At 43.1% G+C, this 24,734-nt stretch overlaps 1 protein-coding gene across 1 annotated transcript in view; it reads right to left on the bottom strand.

The window, feature by feature from the left end:
* Positions 1–24,185, bottom strand: part of CCDC172 (coiled-coil domain containing 172) — a 32,444-nt gene extending 8,259 nt beyond the window's left edge. Inside the window, exons 1-6 of the mRNA XM_075611992.1 lie at positions 23,940–24,185; positions 19,204–19,289; positions 16,049–16,165; positions 13,995–14,160; positions 13,072–13,173; positions 10,658–10,760 (exon numbers count right to left, since the gene is read on the bottom strand). Of these exons, the coding sequence (XP_075468107.1) occupies positions 10,658–10,760; positions 13,072–13,173; positions 13,995–14,160; positions 16,049–16,165; positions 19,204–19,289; positions 23,940–24,018 (653 nt within the window). The 5' untranslated portion in view covers positions 24,019–24,185. The remainder of the gene's footprint in view (positions 1–10,657; positions 10,761–13,071; positions 13,174–13,994; positions 14,161–16,048; positions 16,166–19,203; positions 19,290–23,939) is intronic.
* Between the last annotated feature and the right edge of the window lie 549 nt (positions 24,186–24,734).

Genomic DNA, 24,734 nt, shown 5'->3' with positions numbered 1-24,734 from the left:
AGGGGAGAGGGATTATATGCAGTGCAAAAGTAGTCAGCAGCAATTACAATTTACACGTGCTGGGTAAGGTAAGGTAATTAAATATGTACCGCATCTCTTTTGGTTGGATTAAGCCCTCGTCAGGGTTGATGCCGCGGAGTAGCGCTGGCATATGCAGTTTTACCTGCTCAAAATCCTGCTGCCAAAAGATACCTTATAGCATACCTGGTGTCTCTGGTATATAGACCCAGTCTCCCTTCACACGCGTATCGGCACTATACAGTGCCTCTCACCCTCTGCTCGGCATGGGGACGTCAATGCGTGATGACGTCAGTTCTGTAGCCGCCTCCCACCTGACGTAAGTTTCGCTGGGGCGCTTTATCAAACGATTTTTACATTTATTTTAAATTATACGATTAAAGCATTTTTATTTTAAATCTACCACCAATTCATATTTGCTTACAACGAGTGCTGCCCACAGGGTGTCTTTTGTTTATTTGTTACAATTCTGCTCCTTCCCCTTATTGCACCGTTGTCAATTCTTTTTGATTAGAGGCTGATGCGAGGGTTTCTACCCCTTTCCCCCTTTCCCATTGTTGTATCCCAATATACACACTAAGCCTCCACACCCCTAAAAAACAAACTAAGCTCCCCACTCCCAATGCACATAACCCTTCAATAGGGATAAAGTCCTAATTTGGTAAAGTACAGTACCTCCCAGATACGTTACGTGGAGAGATACCTGTGAACAGAACTGAACACCTATAATGTCTGAAAAATATGCTAATTTGAATATACCAATATACATCTCCCAATATACACACTAAGCCTCCACACCCCTAAAAAACAAACTAAGCTCCCCACCCCCAATGCACTCATAATAATACTCATAATAACCCTCCACACCCCAAATACACATAATAACCCCCCAAATGCACATAACCCCCCACACCCCAAAAACACATAACCCCCCTAAATAAACAAACCCCCCCATTCTAATACACATAATAACCCTCCCCAAGTACACATAACCCCCTCCCCCCGCTCAAGTACACATAATAACCCTCACCAAATACACATAATAACCCCACCCCCCAAATACACAACCCCCCTACAACATACATGGGGGGTGGCTTCCGATCCCGCAGGCGAATGAGGAAGCAAAACCACCTTCCGGTGCACATGTGTGTTGCTGTGTCAGTAGGTGCCGGCCCCGCAGCTGCCGGACAGTCAATCCCCCCCCTCCAGCCGCCGGGCAGCTGAGCCCACCCGCAGCCGCCAGCCAGGCAGATGTCCCGGCTCTCACCTCTGGAGCCCCCGTTCGCCACAATACATTGTTCTATTCACTACGTGTGGAAAGTGGCAAATGTATTGGGCACCACTGGTCTAAATGATAACATTACGGGGGCCCTGTATGAAGATGTGTTTGCAAAACAAATGAAAGAGTGAAAATCTATTTACTTACCTGAAATCATTAGCGACATATGATCGTATGTCATTAATCATGTTCTTACATTCGACACACGTCTTCTTAGTAATTGTATGGGGTGTGTTAAATTATATGTACATAAATACAGTGCAAGTCTGAATAAAACCCAAAAAGTAAATCAAAAAGTACATGAATTATGAAGATATATTCACTTTCCCTCTTACTATTAATCAAAAGCAGTTCATGAATTTCAGCGTCAACACACAGAGACTGCGTTCAGACATATCGATGCGCTAATAAATGTTTGCGTTGTTTTTTACACAAAGAATAACTTGACAGACAAATATATCATGCACACTCTGCCTCAAACTTCACTTCCTAGCGCCATTTTTTTTATTTGCAGAAACGATGTTGACACACACCACACAACACATAAAAAATACTTTTTAATATTGTTAAATAGGTTTCGTGGTGTTCTACTAGTCTACTTTCTGAGAACCCTGTGACTCCTGCATTGGCTGAGGTCTCATTGTCCCCTGAATCCGTTGAGTAAGAGTATAGGCGGGATGCTGTTTATGAGTGTTCCTCTTATTTTTTTAAATAACAGGTATTTTTCAAAATGTATTTGCACTATCTTTGTATTTTACTTTTCTGTATTTTGTTGGAGGGTTATCTTAGATGGAAACAACAAACTCAAATAATTTCAATTGTTAACTCTCGGTTAATAGAGCTGCTCGCCTCTGCACAGCACCAGCGTGCTAAGGGTTTGCTAATCTGGGATTGCTTGCTGCTATGTGTTTCGTCAGCCTCACCCTCCTGCAGTGTTTATAACTCTGGACATAGGAATTTCAAACCGCAGCTGAATTCATTTAGAACCCCTTCAGCCTACATCTGCGTCGCCCCAAAGGCAGATAGCCAAAGGGCAGCCAAAAGGTGTCAGCCATTTGCTGCCGTTTGCTGCTCAGGTACTGGGTTGGGTAAAGTCTTCTAACACAGCACATTGCAGGCCTATCCTATCATTTCAAACGCAGCACATTGACGGCCTATCCTACCTCTTCTAACACAGCACATTGCAGGCCTATCCTACCTCTCCTAACACAGCACATTGCAGGCCTATCCTACCTCTCCTAACACAGCACATTGCAGGCCTATCCTACCTCTTCTAACACAGCTCATTGCAGGTCTATCCTACCGCTTCTAACACAGCACATTGCAGGCCTGTATTACCTCTCCTAACACAGCACATTGCAGGCCTATCCTACCTCTTCTAACAGCACATTGCAGGCCTATCCTATCATTTCAAACGCAGCACATTGACGGCCTATCCTACCTCTTCTAACACAGCTCATTGCAGGTCTATCCTACCGCTTCTAACACAGCACATTGCAGGCCTGTATTACCTCTCCTAACACAGCACATTGCAGGCCTATCCTACCTCTTCTAACACAGCACATTGCAGGCCTGTATTACCTCTCCTAACACAGCACATTGCAGGCCTATCCTACCTCTTGTAACACAGCACATTGCAGGCCTGTATTACCTCTCCTAATACAGCACATTGCAGGCCTATACTACCTCATCTAGTGCAATTTTTATTTTATTTTTTCCACAGCTTAATTTTATTTGCAGTTTTCAATGGGATACAGAAAATAAAAAGAGAACATTCAGGATCACAACTAGCAGTTTTCGCATACTGTACATTTAAAATTGAATAGTGATGATGGAGTCAAATTAACAACTACTAATAACAACACGTTTAAATAATAAATAGACCAGACAAATACATAGGAAAGGAGGGGAGGAAGGGGGTGTAGGGGGACGGGGGCAGCTTCTTTATCAGCTTTTTAGGTTTTTAACGTGTCTATTTTCCTGTATCTATCTATAAGCAATATTCCTTCCTACAGGCCTTGCCCGAACAACCTCAAGGGGAACAATTTTTCCATCTTATATAAAGGCTAGTTCTCTGTTGTCTCTCTGCCCCCCTTCTCTGGTGAAACCAGGATCCCAGATCTGGGAAAACTTTTGGCAGTTCTCTCTCAGAAATGCAGTGAGCTTTTCCATAACAGAGATATGCCATATCCTACGTTTAACCATAGCTAGAGAGGGAGCTTCCTGTTTCTTCCAGGACATCACAATACAGCAACTTGTGGCTGACATGATATGTGCGATCAGCTTTGCTGAGGCTCACAGCATATATTGAATAGTTCTTCCCAGGAGGGCAACCCATGGGTCGTGTCTCAATTTAACATTTAACAACCTATTAATAAGTTGGAAGATGAGATTCTATAGGGGTGCTAGTTTTGGACATCTCCACCAAATATGTGACATTGTTCTGTTTTGTCCACAGCCTCTAAAACAGGATGGCGAATGGGAGTTAAATATCGTATGGAGCCTAACCGGCGTCATATACCAGCAAAATAGTAATTTATAGGAGTTCTCTTTTACCACAGTGCATATTGAGCTTTTTGCTGCAGCTTCCCATATATCTGCCCAGTCCTCGTCATCGAGGACCTCTCTTAGTTCTTCCTCACATTTTAGCATATAGAGATACTACAGTATCTGCCACCTTCATCAGAGCTAATTAGAATATGTACAGAGTGGATATCATACCTTTCTCCAGAGCTCGGTTTCTATAAAGCGTTTCAAAATAAGTGGAGGCAGGGGACACACCAACTCTATAATATTGTGTAACAAAATGTTTTACCTGCAGGTAGCGAAATATCTCAAAGGGGGGCAGGTTTCTATTTTTTTGTAATTCTGGGAACGGGATAAACCTACAGAAAGAGAACAGATCTCCTACTTGACAATGCCGGCCGTCCTCCAGGCTTGGAATGCACCTGTCGCTCTACCTAGGTCAAAGTCTGGGTTGTCGAAGAGCGGGATCATAGGGGAACACTCTGTTGTGAGTTTACACTTTAATTTCAGGCTGTCCCAGAGTGTCAGCAAGTGTCTAATCACTGGATGGGATAGAGTATTTGGCGGTTTGTTGGATTTGGTTAGCCATAAAAGGGTTTTGATGTCCGCTGGTTTGGACTCAGCATTCTCTATATCTACCGATCCTCTAGAGTGAGGGTCCGAGTTCCATAGCAGAAGCTGACTCAGCTGGGAGGCCTGATAGTATTTCAATAGATTAGAGAGAGCTAAACCCCCATCCCCGTAGGCCTATATAGTACCTCTCTTTTGACTCTTGGGCGTTTCATGTTTCAAACATACTTGGTAATCCTGGATTGGAGGTCCTCTAGATTTTTAAGGGGTATCTTAATGGGGAGAGTACGGAAACAATACATTATTCATGGAAGGAGATTCATTATATAGATATTATTTTGCCAATCCATGAGATATTGTATTTGCTCCAGGATTCCAAATCTTTCTTTAGGATTTTAATGAGTTTCGGGTAATTCAATTTGTATATGGTTTCATATGATTTTGTAACATTAGTTCCGAGATAGGGAATGTAATGAGTTTCCATGTAAAATCGAAGTTAAGCTTGAGAAGCTTAACGGTGTCGGTGGGCATGTTCACCGCCGATTTGGTATGATTTTGTTTAAAGCCCGGCCTACTTCCAAAGTCTTCAAGAGATTGGTAGAGGTTCAGGAGGGATATTAAGGGGCGTGTCAGGGTCAGGAACACATTGTCCGCAAATAAGGAAATTGTGTAATTAACTTTACCAATAGTTACCCCTGAGATGTTGGGATTCAATCTAATTTTAGCTGCCAGAGGCTCTATTGAGAGCGCAAACAGTAGAGGGGATAAAACACAGCCCTGTCTAGTGGCATTAGTTATTTGGATTTTATCTGAGACAAGGCCAGCGCATCTAACTCTAGCTGAAAGGTGTTGATATAGACCTCTGACCGCTTGTAGGAATCGACCTGTAAAACCCATCTGTTTTAGTACAGAGAACAAGAAATCCCAGTCGAGTCTATCAAAGGCCTTTTTGGCATCTAGAGATAGGCAGAGAAGAGGGGTACACCCCGCCTTTGGTGACTGGATCAGGTCTACTATACATCGTACATTGTCTGCGGCTTGTCGGGAGGGAACAAAACCCACCTGGTCGTGGTGCACTAAATGGGGCATATACTCATTTAACCGGTTGGCCAATATCTTGGGAAATAACTTAAAGCCAGTATTTATAAGGGAGATAGGACAGTAGCTCGAACAGCTAGTGTGGTTCTTTCCTTTTTTAGGTATCACCACTATATTGGCTGAAGACATAGTGTCGGGAATGGGCTTGCCCTCCATAAATTGATTAAATAGGATGGTTAGCTGGGGAGTATATTTTTGTAGGACTTTTTGTAGTACATACCGGAAAAACTATTCGGACCAGGAGATTTAAGGTTTTTGAGGCCTTTAATTGCCGACACTACTTGTTCACATGATATTCTTTGGTTAAGTTTCAACACCTGTTCTGGTGTTAGTGTGGTAAAGTGACTTGACTGTAGTAAATGGGAGAGACTGGTTTTGGTGGGTGGGTATGAGACTGTATTAGTTTAGAATTGTGATATCGATTATCGCATGGTCTGACCATGTAATCGGATTTATGTTAGCATTAGGAATTGTATATACCAGTCTAGCATCTGTCAAGATCATGTCAATCCTAGAGTATGATTTATGGGGGGCGAATAGAATGTATAGTCTCTTTCCGTAGGGTGAAGAAACCTCCATATATCAACAGTCTGTGACTCCACTAGCAGTTTAGTCATCAATCTTGATTCTTACCGAGTCGGGGGGTGACTTGTTCCCGACTCGTGAGCGCCTGATCCATCTAATTTAGGGGTTCGGACTAAGTTACCTGCCACAATCAGAAGGTCTTTTCTAAATTCCTGAATTAGGTTTAGAATTTTTTCAAAATAGGGGGCCCTACTGTAGCTGAGTTTGAGGCATAAATGTTGACCAGTGTGACCTCAATCCCACTTATCCGACCAGTCAGGAGAACAAATCGCCCTTCTTTATCGGTTTTCTTAAGTTCTAACTGAAAGGGGGTTTTATTATTGAAAGCTATGGCTACACCTCTGTTTTTGACTACCACAGATGAGTAAAATACTTGGGAGAATTGTTTATGTAGAAAGGTGGGTTGAGGTTGCAAGTCTATATAAAATTGGGAAAGTGAGTTTCCTGCAAAAAGATAACATCTGCAAGCACTTTTTTATAATTCCAGAACACCGTCCGGTGTTTTGCTTGTCTATTAAGCCCTTTGACATTATGGGATCGTATTTTAAAAGTACCCAACATTACGGTGGTTGAAAGCTAATAGTTTGATCATTTCTGGTACCCTGAGTCTAACTGATTTAGGAACTGGAAAATACATGTTATTCAAAACATTATGTTGGAAACATATAGCCTTATTGTTATTGAAGGTGAAGGGAGACACATAGGGAAAGAGAGAACAATAATAACTGTACAAAACTAACACCTTAAAATGAAAAAGGTTTGGGTTCACTGGGTGGCCCAAACAATCAAACTCATGACTTGCCAACTTATTGGCATGAGTCAAACAATAACTCGGGTCAAATACCCACAACATAACTTCTATGGCCGGCCATCAGCAGCCCCAGGAACTCATATCTTAAACATTTGGCAACCTCTGTTACTTAGATTACTCCACCTACCTCCCCCTACATTTGGTAGGGGAACCCATATTTAAGTGATGGTGGGGTCTGGCCCACTACTCATTTACCTGGTTACAACTGCATGAAAACACTCTATATCATACTGGCCAACAGTGGCAATGGCTTGTAGCACTACCCCAATGTGATCTTATCTTCGACTCGTCAAGGCCCAAGGTGCTTGACACAGAGCCGGGTCATAACCGGGATCATGAATTGCACCTTATCCATTATACTAACAGTCCATGTATAGTTCCACTTATCTTATGGGTTGTCTTATTCCTTTTGTTTTCTCTATATGGGGGAGGGGGCCTCAGGGGAGAGATCGGATCTCAGTCTGTGAGCTCCGGTGGTCCTGTTAGCTGGGGCGTAGGTATAGCAGACGCACTGCCTCTCTTTACTTTTATGCGCTTCCCCCAGTCAAAGAAACAACCCCCGTGTTGTCCCCCCATCCCAGCGCTGCTTCCAATTCCACAGCTCCGGAGGGTGCCGAATCAAAATGGCTGCTTCTGTATCGGCCGCCTAACTGCTGCCTCGACCGCCTGCGGTCATCTTGGAATGCTGCTGTATGGATTTTTTATCTGACCCGGTAGCTCTGAGTCTCTCCCGCAGGCCCCCCCCTCCCCCATCCCACCCCAAATGCAATATTGACTACGGTACTTCCTTTCATATGGTTTGCAATATCATGTGATACACACCCTTTGGAATGCAATGCTGGATTTTCTGCATAGGATGTTTAATTTCCCCGTGGTATCAGGTCCTGCGATTTGTATCTTGGGCTTAGTTGATGACTTTGCTATTAGTTATCATCACAAGATAATGGCAATGAAGCTAATAATTTAGAAAATGGATTTCTGTGGAATGGAAAGGAAGTGAATGCACAGATTTACAATTGTTGATTGATTCTGTTTAATCAGTCCTATCCATATTAGAAATTGATATATATGCATAGAGGCTGCCCTGATTACTTTGAAGGTATATGGTCGATATGGATAGAAAATCCCTTCACGCATAAATTGGATTTGAAGTATCATTACAGTATAATAATTACAGATGGACTTGGTACAGATATATTTAGATTATTAAGACTACCCTCTGCCTCTAATTATCTGGGATATGCTGATTTATCCAACAATACAAGTACAATCTGCTGACTGTGCATTCTTCTTTTTGTTTAATAATTATATTGTTTTGTTTATATTCTTTTCTACAAGTAAGAGGAACTGCTTTTTAAACTCGGTTAAATTTGGAGTGTACACAACGGAAACTGCGCACTGAAGCACTCGCTCTACTCTCCTATATTGCCTACCTAACCAAATCCGAATATGCAATCACACTACTTCAGTCTCTGCCTGTTGGTTGGTAGAGAGGGTTTTCACTGCCCTATTGTACCTTAAGAGCAATCGCTAAGCCTCAGTCTTCTCCACCTGAGGGTAAAGAACATTATGAATGCGTTGCAGAATAACCCAATGACCCACTGTTCTCGTAGAGCAGATATAAAGTAAACCCAGATTCTTCCCAAACTTGTGCTTCTATCTGAAACACAACAACATCTAATACAGTTTGAAGAAATCAACAAGCAGATTGTTATTACAGAAACTCATTTGGCATGAAATATAATGCTCTGAAGATTGATATTTCCTGCTTATAAACTTAACATAAAATTAAATTGCAAATATTTCTCAAACCCACTAGAATTGGGGCCCCAAGGCAATCCATTGCTAATATGAAACATTGGTTCAGCTCTAGTGGGCATATTTCTTGGTATGATTTATAAGGAGAAAAGCTTCATTTGCTTCTCTATGGCTTCAATAATGACGTTTTTGTTCCCTATACTGAGCGCATCAGAATGCTAAGCTAGATCTTTAAACTTAGGTGAATAAACAGAGTCCTGATTAAATTTTCTAAGCGCCCTTCATTCAGTATGAATTTTTGGCACTACTCCTTCATCTATACACACACACACACACATACACATGTCTTTAAATGGTTGAGAAGCTCAACCTTGAAACTGAAAACTATATTTTTCTTCTGCCGCCAGTCATTCACTCCCAGACGGAGGACAAAATGATTTCAGTAAATGTCAGTCGTGTTCATATAAATATAACTTTTTTGATTAAAATGTTAATAAATATTATAATTACAGATAGGGAGGGGGGGAAAGAAAGTCGATTCCATTCTCTGCCTACTGAAAAAAAAGTTACAAATGTCTTAGAATTATTGTTAAATAAAACAGGCGAGTGAGATGTGTCCAAAAGTGTTTCAACAATATTTGCAAGTTTTTTTTGTGAATTTCGCCAAAGTCACAACATTTTGCATATTGCTCAAAAAATAAACAAAAATCACACATTTCCACTGAGAATTCACCAAATATTTTTAAGACCAGACCCTGAAATACTGTAGGGCTTTTTGCTGGAGAGGAGAGAGGGAGGTGGGGGGGGGGGGGGGCAGAGAGGAGGTGGGGGGGGAGAGAGGGGCGAGGGAGACAAGGGGGGGAGATGAGTGAGGAGAGAGCCCTTGGCTCTTTTGCATATTCAAATGAGCTCATTACCCAGGTAGATTCTTGTTTTGGGAGGTATATAAGTCAATGGGTACTCTAGTAAACCTATCGATATCAAAGACTTAGTGAATCGTTTGCGAAATCTGACAAGATCGACATTTTTCTCCCGGCTAAAAAAAAGCACATTTCACCTGCTTTGGAAACTTGGGCAAATGGTTTTTTAATTCAATTCAGTAATTGAACCTGCCTGAAATGTATGTATTTCAGATTGAATAAACTGACAACAAATTGCCTTTTAAATGCTAGAAGATTATTTAACCCAGGGATGCTCAACTCCAGTCCTCAAGACCCTCCAACAGGTCAGATTTTAAGGATATCCCTGCTTTAGCACAGGTGGCTGAATCAGTGGCTCACTTGAATCCACCTGTGCTGAAGCAGAGATATCCTGAAAACCTGACCTGTTGGGGGGTCTTGAGGACTGGAGTTGAGAACCCCTGATTTAACTCATTCAAACTGGTGACATGTAAAATGGGATTTCTGATGGTATAATGTAACTTCAGTGGCAAATAGGAGGAAGAGAAGCAAATGTGTATCTGTAGCAAGTGAGGCCAGTGGTCAAGGTCTCAACCGCTCTTGTTAAAGCTGCTGACCAAGCAATATCCTACATGTGTTTTTTTTTAATAAATCAGTTCTGTACGATGAGAAAATTCTTGCAACATTTTTTTTAAACAACCTCTGAATTACATTTTTAATGTATTATAATGTAACAAGTCTTTTTTGTTTCTATAGCAACCATTTACAAAGTCACATCCCTTTCCTCTTCTGAAACAAGTTCTGGTTCACCCCTTTTTGAGCCCTGCCCTCTATCTAGCAGTGCACCAATTGTATCTAGTCACTGCCTGGTCACATGATCTTCCCCACAGAACTTTGCATCTTTGGTCCTCTTCTGCTGCACTGACAGCCATTTAGTGAACCCCCGAGCCGTATCTTCACAGATTGATCACAGGAGAACGGAGAGATCGGCAACTTAGCGAATTGCTTATTGTGTGGATTGTACTGATGCACATATTAAAGGGGGAAATAAATTAAATAAAAAAAGACAGTTTGGACTGCTGCTTTAAAGATTTTGCGTTTTTTGTCTCTCACCTCAAACAGTCTGTGTCTAACTGCGGTTTCTGACTGATCTTGACCTTTTTAGCTTCCAAACTCTTGGTTGTAGCAGTGGCTTCAAATATTTTATCTTCAACATCTGCAATTAAAATGGTGGTATTATTATATGACAAGAACCATACTGGTTAGCTTGATAAGCACATACAGCACTTATTCTAAATTCAGTAACAGTTTTTACTTTCCCTAAGATTGTTTCTGTAGATGCAAACCCCGAGGAAGAAATTGGTGCGTGCTCCGCCTAACATTTATAGACTGTCAGAGTTGCCTAAACAACGTGTGCATTTGCAAAAATAAGGAACTGTCCACTGCAAAACGAAGCCCAAAAGCACAGTGGTGATAACACATGTGAATGATTCTCTTTCTTGTTCATTCCATGCCTGCTTGTCCTACCGAAGCTGCTTAGCTGCACTGGCATACAGTAGATGTAAACAAAAATGTTATCCACTGCAAAAATATTACAGTATCTACAGATGTGACTCTTGCTATTACCTTTTCTATGCAATATTTGTGATATATTTTGATATAATGTGCTAGTAGTAGCACTGAATTTCATGGGAAAGTCTGATATTCAGAGTATATTATAATATATATGCTGGATATGCTGTTACCACTGTGGCCAATGATACAGATCACATGTGAAGACAGAGGACCTGGGAAAATTAAGAAGAAGAATATTGGGGGGCCAGTCCTTTTTTATCATTCAGCATAAAGCGGTTTTCAGTCTCTCCATTATTTCTTAGAAACTGATCTCAGTGTTCAAAAACAACTCCGTAAACCGTATGGTCCATTTCGATACTTTCTGTCTGTGCTGATCCCTGTATGAGGGAGGGTTTTTGTCCCTGTTCTACCTACCGTAACTGAGGGAAACGCTGACCCATAATATTAAAAATAAACATATATATATACTGCTGAGACACACTTTATTCGAGCAAATACCCAGTATGTACCTGGCAGATACCTGGAATGCGCCGCTCCTCACCTCAGACAAGCCCCGTTGCGTTTGCCTTCCCAGCCATGGTTCATGCCTGGCTGACGGGCGGCTGATCTGTTAAATGATAATGATTAGGATTTAATAGGCTGCAATGCTTCGCGTGTCTACCAGATGGCATAAATTCATGAATTGTAATGCAGTATATATATATATATATATACTGTGCAGTATTGCAGCCAGCGGGAATAAAATGCTTCAATCCCTGCCTGGAAAATAACGCAATGCACTCGGACAGAAAACAGTCACAAACCTCAATACACCCGAGTATACCCGAATTCGTGGGACTAGCCGAGCTCGAATAAAGTGTGTCGCCAGTGTATATATATATATATATGAGAACAAAAAACAAACAGAAGCGCAAGCTCCATAGCATGTAACTGTTTACATTTATTTAAAAAATAATAACCTGACGAAGTCGCCCTTGTGTGACGAAACGCGTAGGGTTGGTGACATCATCACGTTCTAGGTGTGTGTACACAGAGTCCTGGGCGTCCCTGCGATCCAGCTAGCTGCATTTTAAAGTGCTGGCAACTGTTCCATGCTAGAGCAGAGGATGTGGAGGCACTGAATGACTCAGTTTTTGGCGCCAACTCGTGACAGGAGCAGCGACAAGCTGTGCAGATGTACCCTGCCTACCTGGGACCCCCCTCACCCTCGCAGATGACTACACATAGAGATTTCTCTCCCACGTATGGTTGCTTTTTTTAATCCTGTTAGTGCATTTCCTTTGGGCTGCAGTTTTTTAAATAAATGTACTTTATTGTTTAAACAGTTACATGCTATGGAGCTTGCGCTTCTGTTTGTTTTTTGTTCTTAGATTCGTAGTGGTTGGCTATACCTCTTTTATCTGAAGCTGCATAACGCTCCCTGGATCTTCATATCGGACTCTTATCTTTCTGGATTTTTATTTAAAGTGGAACATTCATATTGGACTTATTCTTTATCACTATCACGTTATGGTTTGTTGTTATATTTAGTTAAATGTGTGTTATCTTTAATCAGTACATTTTTATTAGTTATAATATAATTTTTACTATTAATATTATCACTTATATCCACCTGAGCGCTACATATTTTTGTGTTGTTTTCTGTCATATATATATTTATTTATTTATACAGTTATACAGAATAGCTCATTATAAAATATGCATTATTCACATACTGTATGCCGCCTCATTCTAATTACGTCTGTGAGAGGAAACTGCAGTGGTGAAAAGCCTATCAATGTACAAAAAAATGTATCTGGAGTGATAAATATTGATGTGAAAGGAAAAGTCACTGTAGACGGCAAAAAAAGGTTTGTATGTATGTATATGCAATGCAACAAAATACATTGTATTTTTTAAATTGAGTAAGATTTGAGAGCGCTTTAGACATGTTTGCCAGATTTCATGTGTACCTTTTAGAGTGAGTTGTAATTCTAATAACTCTCTTTTGATCGCGTCCTTCTGCAGCTGCAGTGAGTTGAGATGGAAATTTTGACGTTCCATGGATTCCATTTCTGGAGAAGAAAAGTATTTCAGAGTATGACTTTGTATCTGAATTATTATCATGTTTTTATCCCATTGTAAGAGTTCAGGTTTGACCATGAGAAGCTTCACATGAGACCCTGTACTTCCAGCGGGCCATGACGCTTACCCACAAGCTAAGGACAAACATTTATGACATTCTACCCAATGTGCTACTGGAAGAAGCTGGGTCTCAATACACAATATTATATAATAAAACTAACAAATTACAAAATGACAACCCTTAGAGCTGCTTAACAATGTCAGAGTGTAAAGCAGCATAAGATGCCTCAAGTGCTCTGCAAATAAATAGGGCTGCACTTATACTGTATAATAGTAGTGCTAATTGTTATCTACTTCTTAGAGCAGCCGAAGCAGCAGGTGTAACAGAAAGTCAGGGCACCCGTGGCAGTACACTACCGAAGATGTACTACACCCAGAGGTAAAGACCATCAAACTTTCAGTCCATTTACAGCAGGAGTGGCCAACTCCAGTCCTCAAGGGCAACAGGCCAGGTTTTCAGGATATCCCTGCTGCAGTACAGGTGGCTGAATCAGTGACTCAATCAACGACTGAGCCACCTGTGCTGTAGCAAAGATATCATGAAACTGACCTGTTGGTGGCCCTTGAGGGCTGGAAGTCACCACCCCTGATTTACAACCATTCTAACCTCACTTAGCTTGTCCACTAATGCAAGACTTACTAAGCATCCCCTATTTGATAGTTACATTGGAAGGCTGGTGATAACATAGGAATGTGGATTATCCATGGTAAACCAGGAAGACAAATGACTCCGATATACAGTAAGACTTACCTTTCCTCAGTATATCTGCCTCTCGATCTAGGAGGTCTGTTTCAGTGTTGACCTGTTCTCTAATCAAGATTTCTCTGTTACTGGTCAACCCGTATCCACTGTTAAAATCCATAACCTCCGTCATGAACTTCTCCTCTTCATCAGCCATTTCTTTCTTTATCTTTTGCTTATAGAACGAATACATTGTTATCAAAATGTCTTGAGAGCACTGTACTAAATTAGGCTGCAATGTAATATAGCTTTCTATTTTTGTTTTGTTTAATTTTGGTAATGCTTACCTGGCGGTTCTGGGACCAAAATGGTTAAACTGTACATTTGCAGTGGCAAGAGGAGAGAGGGAAGAAATGGAGCACTATCCAGTATACAAAAAACGATCCAGAGGGGGCTCGCTTATAAAATAAGAAGACTTTATTAGATCATAGAGGCAACCCCTACAGAGGTAGCAACAAACAACACATTTCGCGCTAGTAGCGCTTCATCATGGTGTGCAAAATGTAGTAAAATCGGTATATTTAAATTCTGGCGCGCGCATGACGTCAGACGCTGTAACTCCTCCCCTTTATGCTCCTCCGCAAGCTCCAATGACTGCGGATTCCTATTGGTTAAGCTACTGTTCAAACAAGAAAACTTGGAGCTGCGGCAAGGAGACAGTGAAGGGAGGAACCGGACTGTGCACGAGCCCGGAAGAGTCCCCTGCTTCATATCACTTGATGAAAAACATCTCTTACGCCGAGGCAGACCCCACATCAACACCTGGAGGTACCGGAGATAGACCTGGAGACCTGTGGAGTCTGGAATACATTCCCTCCCAATGCTATATATCGTTGGCTGTTTGTGAGTTTTCAATCTCTTTTTTTATTTATTGTTAATAAATGGTTTTACACTATATTTTCTTTTTTTTCCTTGTACTTTGAGGCACCATCAGGAACTTTTTCCCATCTCTCCTAAGAAACAACTTTTTGATGTGAGTGCATTTTTCTAAATGAACTAACCAAGTTGTATTTTGTTTTACTCTGACCACTCCTCATTGTGGTTTTGTTCTCTTTTCTTATTGCATGTGTCCTGGAATCACGAGTGAAACCACGCGCCGGAGAATCTCCTTTTTTTTCATGACTGATATTGTGTAGAGGATGCTGAATCACCTCTAAGAACTCTGGCAGCAGGACTTCACTGTGTGTGGGACTGAACATTTACGTGTACATCAAATTACGGTGGCGCTACTACAGCCGCGGCTAAACTTAATCTAACGCTTACCCGCTTTTTTTTTCAACTTTTTATTTTTCCGGCCGGATTTGGCCGCGCGCCAGCCGCATCTCACGGCCGCGCATGGCCGGTTCTCCAATCAGCGCCTAACAATAAAAGCGCCTGCGGCACCAATTTTTTTTTAAAAAGGCCGCGTCTACACGGGGTTTTAAATTACCCGCGGTGCCGGCTGCTTGAGATTAAGTTTAGCCGCAGCTGTATAACCCGCTTTTTTTCAATAACTGTTCAAACAAGAAAACTTTATTCTACTTTCACATGGGGAATAAGGTATACGAAACCGCCCGATGTCATGCGTACCCACGTGTGCGGAAGTGCGCCCCTCGTGAGTGCACGACCTTAGACGAACCAATTGAAGAATAGAAAAACTTTAATAGATACAAAGACAACTATTTTGACACGAACGGGCACCAGAAATGCTGAGAATAAAAGATGTGTAAGAATCACATACATTAAAAACAAGTATAAATACCACATAAAGGTGCATATGGCATGTACATTTGCAGTGGAATGGTTTATCAGAAGATTCTGTAATGGCATATAATCTGGATAGGGATTCCACGTCTCCAGTTTATGTATTTCTTTTGTAAACTCTCCAAATAACAAGGTTCAATTTCAGTCGCTCATATGACCATAGCAATGCTACTTGCTCAAAACTTAACTGTATCTGATCACGTACTTGAGTTGATATTTTCACAAGAGATCATCTTACTGGCTTAAGTCTCTGGGTACAGTATACACTCTAAAACCTAAGAAGCAAAACCATTCCTTTTGTAAAAGAGTCGGTCACATACCAGCATAGTTAGAATAACCTGTTTCTCCTTAAGTAGTTCCTCATGCTGACAGCCAAGGCTACCTTGACGCTTCTTCAGCAGGTCCCGTTGAAAGACTTTTTCAGACAGAAGGTAAACCTTCAAACACAATATGGGAACAAACTCGTGAGATGCGAAGCAGACGCATGCTGTGCACTCATTTTATTGGTGCTGCTTTTATAATGAGATAAAGTAAAGATATGGTGCGTGGCAGGTGAGAACCCACTGCCGTTTAAGTCATTAAGCAAACTGCAGTGGTTTATTAAGAAAATACCTATGTACTGTATCTGTGGGTTTACTGTATAATATCTGCAACTTTTAAAATATTACACTCATGCCAAACAATGTTTCTTTCTCATATCGTAGGGATGCCAGGTGTCCTGTATTGAACCGGACTGCCCTGTATTTGGACACTCTGTCCAGTACAAAATGAGAGGTAATACTTGACATGTATATGTATACCGTTATTACCTCTCTGGACATAGTGACCTGACCGGCTTGGGAGCACGCAGGTTTTCTCAGAGCAGGGCGAGAGTGGGGCGGTTGCTAGGGGGCTGGGAAGCTTCCTCCATCCTGATTGGCTGGTGGGTAATGCAGCCTATCAGGAGGAGGTGTCAGGAGTTCTTGCGTTGGTGAAGGATATTTTATTCACTATATTCATTTATATATTTTTGAAGTTCACATTTATATATCACGTTTATATCACTTTAATAATTTCACTATTAGAAGCGCCCGGTATCATTTTTCTTTGTTGCATTTTCCTTGGAGGTGTCAGGAGCCTGAGTGTGGGGCCAAGGAGAGGAGGAAACAGCATGGAGCAGAGAGCGAAGAGAGGTGTGTGGGTGTGTGTGTGTCTCGAGCGCATCGCACCTGTCACCATTGTGTCCAGTATTTTTTGAGAAAACACTTGGCAATCCCACTCATATGTAATCACAGAACTATAAAATGCTAATGTTATAAAATACACTATAAGACACTTGGCATTTCACAACACAGTTAACATCGATCTCTGTGCACTAAAGCTCCATATGAGAATATATGTAGAAAAAAAATCAACCCTGATACGATAATTAGAAAATAATTGCAAGACTTTAAAAAAAAAAAAATAATAATAATTTATTCAGCTCAATTTTTGTTCTCAAATTCTTACATACTGTACTGTTATATGTACCCTAATGGTAAATTGAATATATTAATCAAATTCCTTATTGCTAGAAGATAATTCACTCCACAGCACAGGAGAAGGAGCAACTAATGTATATTTAGATATCAGATCACCAAAGTTGGGAAACTCCAGTCCTCAAAGGCTCCCAACTGGTCAGGTTTTCAGGATACCCTGCTTCAGTATTCGACTGAGCCACTGATTGAGCGACCTGTGCTGAAGCAGGGATATCCTGAAAACCTGACCTGTTGATGGCCCTTTGGGAATGTAGTTGGCCAAACCTGAGTAGTTATGTACAGTAAGTTGGCTGTTTGCTTGGTACAGACAATGTGATGTATGCATGTATGTATGTCTTTATTTATATTGCGCCATTAATGTACATAGCGCTTCACAGCAGTAATACATATGACAATCAAATAACAAATAATACAAATAACACATAATGGGAAGAAGTGCTTCAGAAATAAAAGTAACAATTAGAAAAATGATGATGATGATGTATAAATGCAATATATACATAGATTATTTTAGAAAACACTCCGCTGACTTTGTTAACCCCTTCGCTGCTTTGCAATGTGTTGCCGTCCCCTCTGGCAGCCAAACGCTAAAGTGTGTTACAGAATATATATAATGTATTTCATTATATGTATATTTATCCACTGCGTTCATTACCTCATCCACCTTTTTATTCACACTCCAATTTGAGCGCTGGTTCTTCCCCTTTATCTGTTATATATGTAACATGGTTAGTCCATCCTGCCTCTCTTTTCCCCCTGTCACATAAGTCCTTGGCAGTCTAGGCTGTGACAAGCAGTCCTGTGGGCAATTGACCCCCTCATGCTACTCTCTGAGTGACAGAAGTGTGGTGGTGACTCAAGGTCTGTGTACAGCCTATCAGGGTACAGACCTTGAGACCCTCCCCTTCTGATTCCTCAAGGGGAAGTACCAAAGTTAGTAAGTTAGTACTTCCAAGAGAGTGGAGGTGTGTGGCCTGTCCCCTCCCTGTGTGAGAGAGAGGCCAGCCAGGCCCTCATGGCTGGCTCAGAAACATCTAAGGCTCCACATTAGAAGAGCCAGCACCACCCAGAGACCTGGGATTCTCTAACGAACCCTGCATCCGCTGTATGGGGCCTATGCAGAGAGCAGCGAATTTGAAAAATGGCGAATTTATTAAAAAGTAGCTTTTTTGGAGAGTTTTATTCTCCATATGCAGAAAAGTGCGAATTCTGCTATGTTTAACATGGATGCGTCTGGCGAGTTTAAATTGGCGAGATGCGCGCTTCAGAAACTTGTAAAAACAAATGCGCGCCTTTTTTTTTCCCTTTGCAATGGCCGCGAGCGGCCGCTTCTTGCCAATTTTTTCTGGCGAGGGAAAAAGGAGACAATAGCGCCATTTTATTGGCGCGAACAGCCGCTAGATGCCGTTCGCGGCTCTCTGCATTAGGATATTTGTAAAACTGGCGAGATTGAGGTTTTCGCCAGCCGCGAGGCGAGTTTTACAAATAGAAAAGAAAAATTGGCGCGTTTTTCGGAAATCTCCATTTTCTGCTGTTTTCTGCGCGATTATCTCCAAAAAATGGCGAATTTCGAAAATTCGCTGCTCTCTGCATAGGCCCCTATGAGTAAGAACTGCAGTGACTGCCAATAAAGCCCTTGTTCCTTTTTACACCTGCTTGGATTCTAGTCTGTGCACATGGGTGTATGAGAATAGCGCCAGAGGGGACTGCCTCTAAGATTCTTGGAGCCTACTGAAGCTGGAGGCGCTTAACACCGGATACCGAACATCAGATGACACCAAAAGCCTGTCCTGGTCTCCACTACAACGCAGACAGCTCAGCTCTCCTGGACCCTCACAGGTATGCGCACTACTGACACCTTTAGTCTCAACAGTATCTTCCAGAGGGTGGTGGTACATGTGCTACACATACAGTACATACATACATCTTTATAAAGAGATATTTATTTCACACTGTACCTTACTTTCCAGCAGGGCTTTTGCTTCTGTCAGTTTCTCAGTAACTTCTTTGATATTTTCATGGCAGTTGTTAGTTTCTGATTTCACTGTAAATAAAGTGATAACAAACCACATTTGCTTACTATTTCAGTATATTCATAATCTATACATAATGTATAAATACTATAGGTGTTCCTAATGATCAGATAAAAGATGATCACATTTTCTAATATTTTATATTTACCATAGCAAGAAGCCGGTTAAGACCACACAATCTTTCACTTCTTCTGAAGACCCTGTTAGACTTTTGCAGCCTTTATATAATTTGTCTCTTCTATTTTTATAATCTACATTTTACATTACAATATATTTTATATTACTATATATTTGCCTAAGGGATGTCCCAGTATCACATTTGTTAAGGACTATCATTTATCTCTCAGTATGCTATATAATATGAACAAATCCCTCACCCGTTCCTGTAAATATATCCTGTCCAATACACTTTAAATGTGTCATTTTTGCTTTTTAGCTTTTTAGCTTTTAACTGAGATAACGTTGTCTAAGGCAGGGGTGCGCAAACTTTGCAGTGCTCTCCCCCACTGCTCCCGCCCCCTTACCTTAGTTCCGGCATCAAATGACGCTGTGGTGTCATGTGACGTCACTTCACGTGACCCTGTGGCATCATTTTGATGCCACATTGCCATGGCAACGGGTGTCATATGACGCCACGGGATAACGTGACATCACGGCACATGATCCCAATGCAGCATTTGACGTCGCGTTGATATGGCGACGCATTGCCCGAAGCCAAGGTAAGTGAGTTTACAGAGGCCTCGCGCGCTCCCCGGCATTTAATATAAATGCCTTGGGGAAGATCGCAGGGCCTCTGTAACCACCATGCCCCCCCTTTTGCACACCCCTGATCTAATCATTTGGGATATGTGACACCCAAAGACCTGATCATTCTGAGTTTCACTGATTTGGAATCAATCTCACTTATCTTTAGCATAATTAGTCTTAGTGTTAGTAACACAGGAGGGAGGGAGTAGGGGGTCTGATACCTTTTATTGGACCAACAAGTAGTCAATATGTTACAAGCTTTCGAACCTCCAGGGTCCTTCATCGGGTATGACAGAAATACAGAAAGAAAATATAATATACAGTGTATGTAAGAGGGATATCTGGTTGCAATGCATGTTGAGAGGAAGTGGGAAACAAGATAAGGTAGAAACAGGTAGCCAGATGTGAAAATTAACAGTGGAGACATAAAAGGCTATTCTTTAATTTAGGGTTGCCAGGTGTCCAGTATTGAACCGGACTGTCCTGTATTTGCACACTGTCCAGTAAATAATTAAAGGTAATACTAGACATGTATGTGTATACCGGTATTACCTCTCTAGAAATGTATGCGTATACCGGTATTACCTCTCTGGACATGTATGCGTATACCGGTATTACCTCTCTGGACATGTATGTGTATACCGTATTACCTCTCTGGACATAGTGACCTGACCGGCTTGGGGGTCGCGGGATTTCCCAGAGCAGGGAGAGAGCAGGGCGCGGGGCAGCTCACTCATCCTTAATGGCTGCTGCTGAGTAATGCAGTTTAATCAAGAGGAGGTGTCAGGAGTCTGGAGGTGGGGCCAGGGAGAGGAGGAAACAGCATGGAGCGAGAGCGTGTGTGTGGCGCGCATGTGTGTGCCTCGAGCGAGTCGCTCCATTCACCATTGTGTCCAGGGGGCGCAAGATTGTTTAGGGGGGGGCGCAGGCAGAGGCAGCGATTTTGCCAGGAGCAGAGAAAAAAATCCATCTGTAGCGGCAATTTCTCTTTTGGCCATTAGGTGGCACTGTGCTACACAGCTACACAGCAGCATCTCCTTCTTGCATCAGCGTGGTGAATGTGTGTGAGACTGGGACATGGGGAGGGAGTGTGAGACTGGGACATGGGGAGGGAGTGTGAGACTGGGACATGGGGAGGAAGTGTGAGACTGGGACATGGGGAGGGAGTGTGAGACTGGGACATGGGGAGGGGGGTGAGTGTGACATGGGAAGGGGGTGAGAGTGTGACATGGGGAGGGAGTGTGAGACTGGGACATGGGGAGGGAGTGTGAGACTGGGACATGGGGAGGGGGGTGAGTGTGACATGGGAAGGGGGTGAGAGTGTGACATGGGGAGGGGGGTGAAAGAGCTACATGGGGAGGGGGTGAAAGAGACATGGGGAGGGGGGTGAAAGAGAAACATGGGGAGAGGGGAAGAAAGAGGGACATGAGGAAGAGAGAGACACTGGTGTGAGGGAGGGAGAGAGAGACACTGGGGGGAGGGAGAGACAATGGCTGGAGGGAGAGTGAGAGACACTAGGGGGAGGGAGATAGAGACACACACACTGGGGGGAGGGAAAGAGAGAGTGGGGGGGAGGATAGACACTGAGGGGAGGGATAGAGAGACTGGAGGGGGAGTGAGAAATACAGGGAGAGGGAGAGACTGGGAGAGGAGTGTGAGACTGTGGAAGAGGGGAGAGAAGTCCTGAGAGGTCCTAATGTGGCGGGAAGAGAGAGATTAATAATACAGCAGAAATGGGGACGCTATTAGACAAATATCATAATATTTATTTTTAAGTGATGTAATTTGTTATAAATATTTTTTTTGTAGATGCCTGGCGGGGGCGTTACAAAGCTGGTTCACCCTCATTGGCTGAACCAGCTCAGGTGCACTGACGTCATGTGATTTTGATTACATCAGGTAGGGGGGGCCCGAGAAATTTCATGGATGAAAAGGGGGGCTTGGCATAAAAAGTTTGCTCACCCCTGCTTATTGAAATGAAAAAGCGGCCTAGACAGTAAGGAGACGAAAGGGGGGAGAGAAATGGGACAGGACAGTGTATGTGAATGTAACCCCGGTCTCTTTTCAGCCCCAGAGACCCCCCATGTAGCGCTCCGAGGCTCTGCGGCACACCCGGCTAGCGGGGACCGCCATGACAGGTTGCGCGAGCGTGCGCGTTGGTCGCGCAGGCGCAGTAAGGGTAGCGCACGCGTTCCCAATGCTAAAGAGGTCCTGAGTGGACTACAATTCCCAGCAGCCTCTGGGGATTGCCCTTTCACCCACATCACTTGCAGCCAGCCAGCAAATAGGGCAGCCAGCCAGCTTCTCCTGTGGAGGAAGGCTACAATGTTGCGAGGACCACGTTTGGCGGTTGAAGCTGGGAGCAGGAAGGGGGAGGAAGGGTGTAGGGAGCAAGTGGCTCCTACACCAGGTAAGGTAGTTCCCCAAGTCCCAGGCAGGCCCCAATCCCTGTTAGGGTAGTGGGTAGGTACTGAGGGACAGCCCCTAGGTTAGGGACCCAGCCCTTAGGTGTGAGTGTGCAGTCTTGTCAGTGTCACGGCTGGAAGTGCTGTGAGCGCTGCCAAGTAGGCACAGTGTGTGTGCAGTGCAGTGGGTTGCTGCAGGTTCCGTGTGCAGTGCAGTGTTGCTGCAGGTACCGAGTGAGTGCAGTGCGGTTGCTGCAGGTACCGTGTGAGTGCAGTGGGTTGCTGCAGGTTCAGTGTGTGTGCAGTGCGGTTGCTGCAGGTACCGTGTGAGTGCAGTGGGTTGCTGCAGGTTCAGTGTGTGTGCAGTGCGGTTGCTGCAGGTACCGTGTGAGTGCAGTGGGTTGCTGCAGGCACCGAGTGAGTGCAGTGGGTTGCTGCAGGTTCAGTGTGAGTGCAGTGCGTTTGCTGCAGAGGTTAGGGAGAGGTTAGTCAGAGGGGACCCGGGTGTTGAAGGGAGAGGTAGTGTGGGTGCAGGGGGTCAGTGACCCACCTGCATAGGACAGGCTACCCCGTAGGCCCCTAGGAGTGTTCCCTGAAGACACCAAAGGTTGCTGTGCTGCAGGGACGGCCTATAGTATTAGCGAGCATCACCCTTACTGTGTAGACAGCTAGGGACAAAGAGACAAGCGTGCGGAGCAGGTTGCTGGCGAGTCGTCTGGGACCAGACAGCTGGACATTAAGACCAAGAGGCAGACCGTGATTCATCTGACCCTTTGCGAAGAGGTACCGGTCACCGCCGTGACCGGCAGGTACTATATCATCAAGTGCACCAACACCGGTCATCAGGCGCTGATCCCGCTTTAGGCTAAACTCTTTGTAGGAACACTGAGCGAGTGGTTACAAGACTGAGCCTATACCATATAGTATCATACATGGACACGGTGTGTGGGGCACGCGGTGGGGGGGGGGACCCGTTACTCCTGATGAGAGTGGCCGAGCCACTAAGGTTACCTGTTGCATTATAGAGTGATAAGGTTACTCTGCATCGTTAATACAGTAAAACTGGTTGCATATATATATGTGTGTTGTTGTATTTCTTGCCCAGGGAATCTCACATCACGGGATCCTGGGTAAGTGGAGGCGCTGCACTAAGTAAGTGTATGAGTGTTACCCCAGGCTCCCAGCTAGCGGAGGCTCAGATCTCCTGGAGCCGCAGGTGTTGTACAGTGACCAGTAGTTCCTTTGGGAGGGTTCAGAAAAAGGGCTACATGTACAAATATCTTACTTCTATATAAAACCAATACAACTATTTAAATGTCTGTATATCTGTAAACAATGTTACCAAGGAATGGGGCATATATACATGCATACACACATATGCACATATACACCATACACATATATACATATAAACACATACATACACACATGCAAACACATACTGTAACACAAACAGTGTATATAGTGTTAGACCTAGATTCCATGTATAAGTTAAGTGTAATTATTCACCCTCTTGCATCAGCCTGCGTCTTTCTTGGGCCTGCTGCTCTGTGAGCAGGATTTGTTGGAAGAGGGAATCCAGGCTCATTTCCCTGTGACTCCGGCCTACTCCACCACAAGATTACTGTATGCCCCTCTTGTGAAAAATATAGGGCCTGTAGTCTGAACATCTACACAGCAATCCCAGTGATCTGAGAGGTGAAATCCCAGTTATCTGAGAGGTGAAATCCCAGTGATCTGATAGGTAGAAATCCCAGTGATCTGATAGGTGGAGAAGTGTGGCTTATTTGGTGGGGGGTATGGCCTACTAGAGTAAACTAGGCCTGGTTGCCATGGCAACCCACATGAGCTGAGCTGAGCATAGGCCCTTTCCAGGAGGTAAACAAATATATTATGCTATGTGCTTGGAGACATTAAAAGTTGTATGTTCTCTCCTCAGGCACCAAAAATCCCCTTTTTAATAAATGTCATACTTAAAGTTACATGGTGTGTGTGTGTGTGTGTGTGTGTGTGTGTGTGTGTGTGTGTGTGTGTGTGTGTGTGTGTGTGTGTGTGTGTGTGTGTGTGTGTGTGTGTGTGTGTGTGTGTGTGTGTGTGTGTGTGTGTGTGTGTGTGTGTGTGTGTGTGTGTGTGTGTGTGTGTGTGTGTGTGTGTCCCAATTTAAAATTAAACTCTTCTTAGCCCCTCAGAGATCTAAACTTCTAAAATAAAAGATTAAAGCTTCTTTTCCTTGTAACACAAATACATCAGTCTCAAATACCTTAGCACCTTACAAAGTCAACCTACAAAATCAGATTTGGGTCA

The sequence above is a fragment of the Ascaphus truei genome, chromosome 8 (genome assembly GCF_040206685.1).
Source record: "Ascaphus truei isolate aAscTru1 chromosome 8, aAscTru1.hap1, whole genome shotgun sequence".
In the NCBI taxonomy this organism is placed as follows: domain Eukaryota; kingdom Metazoa; phylum Chordata; class Amphibia; order Anura; family Ascaphidae; genus Ascaphus; species Ascaphus truei.
Note: the sequence above shows the minus strand (reverse complement) of the source record. Positions and strands in the feature narration are given on the sequence as shown.